At 38.5% G+C, this 7,719-nt stretch overlaps 1 protein-coding gene across 2 annotated transcripts in view; it reads right to left on the minus strand.

Annotated features, from left to right (window-relative positions):
* The window catches only part of LOC129776147 (proline dehydrogenase 1, mitochondrial), a 50,249-nt gene extending 49,059 nt beyond the window's left edge, over window positions 1–1,190 (minus strand). For both annotated transcript variants that reach the window (XM_055781586.1, XM_055781585.1), the window contains exon 1: window positions 100–1,190. In XM_055781586.1, coding sequence (XP_055637561.1) covers window positions 100–519 — 420 coding nt within the window. In that variant the 5' untranslated portion in view covers window positions 520–1,190. The remainder of the gene's footprint in view (window positions 1–99) is intronic.
* Between the last annotated feature and the right edge of the window lie 6,529 nt (window positions 1,191–7,719).

The following is a 7,719-nucleotide window of genomic DNA, read 5'->3' on the forward strand; positions in this document are numbered from 1 at the left end:
TGTGACGCAATGAAGCTCAAAATGACCCAAATTAAAGGACTACTTTCCCATAAGTGTAAACCTAAAATTGCATTGATCGGAAGAACGGAAAACTTTTACCTTCATATTGTTTTCTACGAGGAACTCAGACGAACACAGGACGTACACAAAGTACGCCCGGATCAACTCGAATGTAGTTTTGCTCTTGAATGCTGCGTTCGGATCATTGAAGCTGACATCCAAGGGGTCCCGATGTGGAGAGCTGGGGTCATTCTGCTGCTGCTGTTGTTTAGCGACATGGACACCACCGGCGTTGGCGGTCGCCGCTACGGATCTAAATCTACGCTGGTGAAATTGTCCTCCGGCTAGGACCTGGCTGAGATAGGTTAACGAGGCTTGGTACCGCTCGACGGTTAATGCATCGTTGAAAGGAACACTACGGTAAGATTTGGAAACAGAAATACTTCCACTGATTGCCGATGTTGATGCTTTTCGCGATACCAAATTGTTGCAGCGAGAGACCGAACGCAGAAACGCCATTACACAACAGCCGGAATTTTACCACGACGAGAAAAGTTTCTGTTCTGCTGTCGTTTGACGTTCACGAAAACGATAGACACAGTAAGCCTTAAGGGGAGGGAGGGTGAAATTTTTCACAAAAAAGGCTCACACTAATACACTCACAAGACTCAAATCTGTTTTCCCCCTCACTGCCTATATTTGAGTGTTTCGTCGTTGAACAAATTTGCTTAAAACTTGACTGCCTTTCTCTTCTTGCACACGCGACAACGATTCTTTACATTACACAACGAAGAAAATCTAGCAAAATTACGTAAACACTTTTCTTCCGTTCACAACTGATTTGCCCCTTTTTCGGATAACGGGAACGAAAATAAAAGGTCAGATGTGAGAAATTTTCACGAACTGTAAATTTTAATTATCCGAAAGCTCTGGAAATTTAGCAGACACCAATCAAAAAATTTATACCTCTCAGACGCACTGGTAATTGACACCGAAAAACATTCGATTGCTGCAATTCCTCAATTTTGTTCTCCCCAATATACACAATTCACTTTTTTTTCTCTAAATAATCACACTTTTCTATTGCTCTGAACAAACACGAACACAGGACAGAACCAGACACACTTTGAACTCTCCAGAAAATCGTTCCGAACACGAACGCGAATCCAAAGACAGTGAACGACAGCAGCCTCAACAGCATCGGTTCAAAGCTGCACTCGTCTCATATCCAAAAAGGGGAAAACGGAAAACCGCTAAACGCCGCTCTTTACGCTTTTGCTGCTGGTATTGGTTCGGAAGCGGAGTGCAGCGGGAGTGCTTACTCTCGCGAGACCGGCTTTCACGGGAGAGGGAGTGGAAACCACGTGGTGCGATATAAGGGGGAATCATGTCTTCTTCTTCTTCAATGGCACTAACGTTCCTAGAGGAACTTCGCCGTCTCAACGTAGTATTACTTGCGTCATTTTTATTAGTACTTAGTTGAGATTTCTATGCCAAATAACACGCCTTGAATGCATTCTGAGTGGCAAGCTCTAGAATACGCGTGATCACAGTGCAAGTCGGAGGAAATTTCTTTAACGAAAAATTCCCCCGACCAGAACGGGAATCGAACCCGAACACCCGGCATGTTAGTTATGACGCTAACCACTCGGCCAAGGGAGGAATCATGTCCCATGTGCAAATTTGAATGAATCGATACGCATGGTGAAAAAAAAATTCAGCTACAATTTAGAAACGGAAAAAGAAATACAGTAGAATCCTTATTATCCGCGGAATAGTTTGGCAACGTTACCTCGGATAACGAAAATCGCAGATAACGCAATAAAGAACTAAACATGGAATGTACGCGCGAAAAAAGATATTGCTGCATGTTTATCTAAACAGGAATCATTCAACTATTCACCTGCAAGATTGTGTATATCAGAAGACAGATAATGTGAAAGCCATGACCCAAACTAAATAATTAAGAGCATACCACTCAACGCCAAATTTCGGACAGCTCTATAGAATTACTATAGAATTCGTTTCAGCGCTTAATCCACACCGCGGACGATGCGCTTGCGAATAATTGGGGATCTACTGTATAGCAATTGCTGAATTCAGTTTAATACCAGGGACAGACATACAGCTGTACTTGCGTTGTACGTGTACAGCGTTGTACAGGTACCATCGTACCATGACAGACATACTTTGGTTGTACATTGTACCGTATGTCAAACTGACAATCAGATATTTTTCCAATTTCCACCACATATTTCAATGAAAAAGGTTTTTAGTGTCTAAACTATCAAACACAACAAAAAAGTTTCCAATCTGAGTTATTAACTTAAAAGAAAGTCAATGAAAAGAACGTTTATCAAGTGATTTGATTCTGCTTGTTCATGCTACCCACCACTAACCGTCTATGGCGCTGCGCACAGTACAACTGTAGCCATGTACAGCGGTAAAACAGGTCGGTACAGGTACAGCGATTGTACCGAGTTGCATGCATGGTTCTAGCGCTGTACATGGTGACAGACATACAATTTTCGAAGTACAACGCAAGTACAGCTGTATGTCTGTCATAAGTATAAGTGAATTCTAGATCAACATGTCAAAAGGGTCTATCTTCTTTGATCGATTCTCTTCACCGACTTTCTCTATCGATAACCACGGCCTTTCAGACACATTTTGCTTCAGTTTTGTCATGTAGTTTGACAAACGAGATCCCCTTTCACACTCCTTATCGTCGAACACATCAGAAAATCCTGTTACTGTTAAGTTATTAATGAAAGAGAATGAAGATGAAGAGAATCAATCAAAGAAGATAGATCCTTTTGACATGTTGATCTAGAATTCGTTTCACAGTGTAATTTTATTGTGTTTGTTTTTACCAACTCCATTGCAATTCATTGCTAAGATGGCCGCCTTTTTTTGTAGCCAGCATAGAAATCATAACCTAAAATTAAAAATAATGTGCTCCGCGCGTTTCTTCAGCAGTAATTTTAATTGCAAATCGCCAAGAAAGCTTCCAGATGAGTATCCAAACATCGCTTGCCAAAGGAAACTATCTAACGTAATCAAATATTAACATATATGACTCCAAACATTAAACAATACGTGAGCCCTCTAAGCGCGAACCCTGTTTTAAGCTGCCTACGCTCAATTTGCATTGGTTGAGTTAGGGTTGTCAGAGCTCCGGTTTTCACATGTGTTAGTAAAATTATCGAATAAAACGATTCTCTTTCAAGTTTTCGTTCACTTCACAGCAATTTACCGATCAAACCTATTTTTTTCTAAGATAAGATCAGACAATAGGGGTTTTTACGGACCAAATTTCTGTCTGATTTCGATAAATTTTGTAAATAAAGTTGATTTTTTCAGTGTTGCCAATAAAAATAAATAGCGTTGGATTTGAATTGAATTTAGAAATAGTAAATTTGATGAATATTACGATATTTAGTGTGAAGGAAGTGTGAAGGAATTATATGCAAGTTTATGTATGTGTTTTTTGACAATGCAATAAAGTGAATGGTTTCGTTAGATCCCTTATGCGATTTCATATTTCGCAATATAATTTCCATTGCTAAGAAGAAATGGAAAGTCTCATCATTCACTATGCATATGGGAGAGTTGTTAGCTCTAGCTAGTAAATATAAAAAAGGGATGGTTTCCCGCTGACTTATTTTGATGATGTAAAGAGCTATATAGAACTATATATATATATATATATATATATATATATATATATATATATATATATATATATATATATATATATATATATATATATATATATATATATATATATATATATATATATATATATATATATATATATATATATATATATATATATATATATATATATTATTCTGTTCTGTCGAGGAATGTTTTCGCTTCATCGACGGTGTACTCATAGTCGAATTGAATATTTCTGTCATCCGCATTATCACTAATATTAGATGAAGCCGAAATTCGATATGATGTCGATGTTGCTTCACTGTCCATCAATTTCTGGGCTGAACACCACTCGCCGCTTTGATAGCAAATCCATCAATCCAACAAGATGTTCTTGTGTATTCGGTACTACGGTCATGTGTTGCCAAAGAGTCACAATTTTTAAGTTGTTCCTGAATTGCAATGGAGTTGAGCGCCGTTCTGTACGGAGAAAAGACGAGTTGTTATGGATATTGTTTTATCTTTTTAAACCATATTTAAGATTGTCTAATTGAAAATATGCAAAGTCATTAAATTTGCACCAACCAAATGTTTTTTTCATTTACTATGACTCTACATCCCATTGATATTAGATCTGATTCACTACTCTTCTTCAACCAAATGTTACGATTCATAAAAACAGAAATTAAAAAATCCGAAAATTCTGAGCTTATCTTAGATTTTTCTCACCACTATGCACACCAAAGCCACCTTACATAGAAAATTACAAAAACTACATTATTGTATATCGTTGTAACCAAGGAAAGTAAAGTGGAATGTAAAACGATATGTCAGAACTACCGTTCAGTCGTATCACGTAGAGATCCAATTTATTTACATAAATCGTATCCAAGCAACACTAAACATTGACTGCAGTTTCGCCGACACGGTTGATTGAAACAACAAAGCTGCAATAATTCGGTATGAACACATAATCTAACGCTTTGGAGTACAAGAATCATTTTTGGCATGTATCATCGAATGAGACTATAAGTCTGCATAACGGTCATGCAAAAGAAGGCGCCATTAATAGATAAAATGTATAATTGAGCTACAGTTCGTCACATATACGACCGTTGGAGATTTCTGCTGCCAAATTATGTGCCAGTGGTGACACCGCGATCAAAGCATTCCCTGCATAAATCATATCACTATGACAAACATTAGCCGAGCCAGCTGGCGGAAGCATATGCATAAAGGTTACTAGGTTACCATTTTCAACGATAATTGTTTATTTATCATACTGCTTCAAATACCTTCTTCGACGGAATCAAATGTAACCCTACCAACGGAAGTAACATAAACGAATCTGAACTCTCTCGTTATACCATTCCTCATACGTCTTTTCTAAATAGTGTAAGTTACGAGTCACCTGTCAATTCCACCATCTTGGTTGTAACCACCTTATTTAGAAAGATACAAAAACTACATCGCTACTACACTACTACATTGTCTATCGTTTTTCGTTTTGATGGTTTTATATTAAGCTTTGAGGAAAAAAAACAAGAAAACATATTCTTCTGCTTTTCTGGTGGACCTTTCGCTGAATACCTTCCATCATTTTCTGCACAGTGACATTGTCAAGCATATCCGCCATCTTTTCCCACCACTTTTATATTTAAAGATGAGGTTTTGATTGTTAACGTTGGACAATCACGAACAGTTTTGCCACATTAAATCCGCATCGCGTTTACTATGACAGGTCCAAACGGTTTACGTTTAATCCTCATATTTGAATGAAAGAGCTTTCCCGCAAACGCGCCCGCATCGCATCGCATTTACTATGTCCTCGACCTAACTTTTCAACGCGTGTATCAATCCTGATAGAATTTTTACCACTAAGTGAACAATCCTTCCAAAATGCTGCCATTAGTTTCTGACACGACAGCTATAGACGCTGCAGTAACTAGAAATAAGCAACAAAATACTAACTGAAACATTTTTTTTAAAGTTTTTTTTTGTAAGAAGTATGTGTATGTATTGCCGTGACTATGTCATAATTGAACACTGACATCGACGATTTTGATGAAGATCAGGTTCGCGTCTGTGATATTCTGGACAAGGATTTCTTTTTGTCTACCTTGTGCCCTCAATGAAAGGAAGCTGAGAACAAGCTGTATAGATCCGGATCCGCAACCAGACAACATCTCCTTCTTCTTCACTTACGTTCCAAGAGGAACTTTTGCTGTCTCAATGTAAGTATTATTTCATCATTATATTAGTAGTACTTAATTGAGATTACTTACACCAAATAACACGCCTTGAATGTATTTTAAATTGAATAATTCTAGAATATTCCTAACCACAGTTCGCGTGAAAAAAATTTCTTCACGAAAAAATCTGACGAGAATGGGACTCGAACCCTCGGCATGATAAAGTGTGACACTGGCTACTCGGCCACAGGAGCACATACAACCAGATAACATGTTCGATGTCGTGGTTGATATCGCCGCAATCACATATATTCCTTACTGCGAGTCTAAGACCGAGGACAGAGTGAATGCGACGCGATGCGGGCGCAGGCGCGGGCTCATTTGCGGGAAAGCTCTTTCGTTCGCGAATGTGGAAATCAAATGCAAACCGCCCGGACCTGGCATAGTAAACGCGATGCGAACGCAATTTCAATGCGGCGAAACTGTGCGTGGAGTGTTTTGCCGCGAGTGAACATTTGATTTCCACATTCGTGAACAAATGAGCTTTCCCTCAAACGAGCCCGCGCCTGCATCGCGTTCACTATGTCCTCGACCTAATGTGATAAGGGTGCGCATTTAGATTTTTGTGATCGGATATAAGCCGATACATCGCGCGAATGAAATCACGATCTACATTCAATCCTTTGAATCATAACTGGTCCAAGCTTTAAGGATAATCGATAATTGACGGAGAGGGACGGTTCGTTGGGTTTTTGTCTGGGCTTTGTGTCTCGGCTTTTGATTTGATTTTGATTGTATTTTTTATACCAACATATCCCTTAGTTTCAAATTCCGAAGTCAAAATCATTCACGGCTGGCTGAGAAATAGACTATATATTATTATTGTTGAATACGGGTCGGAACTACGAGGCTTAAGCATTCAAATAATATAATTCAATGATTTTCATTGAATTTTTCTATTTTTAGAACTGATTCTAGGCATGCTGATTCGAAAGAGGGCATTGCAATTTAAAATAGGTGGCGATGCCATAAATAACATTAAATAAATCATTCGTTTGACGTTTGACGGGACGGTGCTGGTGCGAGTTCTATGTGAATCGCACATAAAATTGATATTTGCATGTGCCATTTTCACTCCCCCACGTTCATTATTTTATCGTTATGAAGTTAATGTTTCGAAGGCTCTCAGTGTTAGTGTGTATGTTTTGAGAGAATAATCTCCAATTAATCACAATTTCACCGAAAATGTTACTGCTTTGGGAAACTAAGCATATGACTGCTTTCTGAACCTTTTTACTACATAAATAATCGAAATAAGCCACGATACAATTGTCATCTGTTAAAGAACAAACAGTTGCAACTGTGAGTACTTTCAACATTGTTTTGTTTCTTCCATATCCATATTGAATGTAATAATTACGACACAATATTTTCTTCCCAATACAGAAATACTTCGCCTACTGCTCCACCTCGATATGTATCACTGAGATACGATGAATATAATTTTCAACACACATGTCATCGGTAAAATGAGCCTACCTTTCTAGGTTTTACTACATAGAAGCAGACCGCGCGAAGCAGAAACAAAACCAAGGCGAGTAGAAGTATATCCTAAGGTGGGCCAACTTGCTAAAACCCCTCTTCAGCCATCTTGGAAGTCTACTGTGTTTTGTTTGTAAACAAAACACAATACGCTTGTGCCCAAGCTCGCTCGTGATCAGTCTATCTCTTTCACACTTCAAGGAAAAATTCCCCTTCTGCTTTCTTCCGTACTGTTTACATATACCGCTCCCCTAACCAATTTAGTGACGAAACGGCCTCACCTAGTACCATAGACCCGTCTTGAACAAAACAAGACTGCTTTGCT

Source organism: Toxorhynchites rutilus, chromosome 3 (genome assembly GCF_029784135.1).
Source record: "Toxorhynchites rutilus septentrionalis strain SRP chromosome 3, ASM2978413v1, whole genome shotgun sequence".
In the NCBI taxonomy this organism is placed as follows: Eukaryota; Metazoa; Arthropoda; class Insecta; order Diptera; family Culicidae; genus Toxorhynchites; species Toxorhynchites rutilus.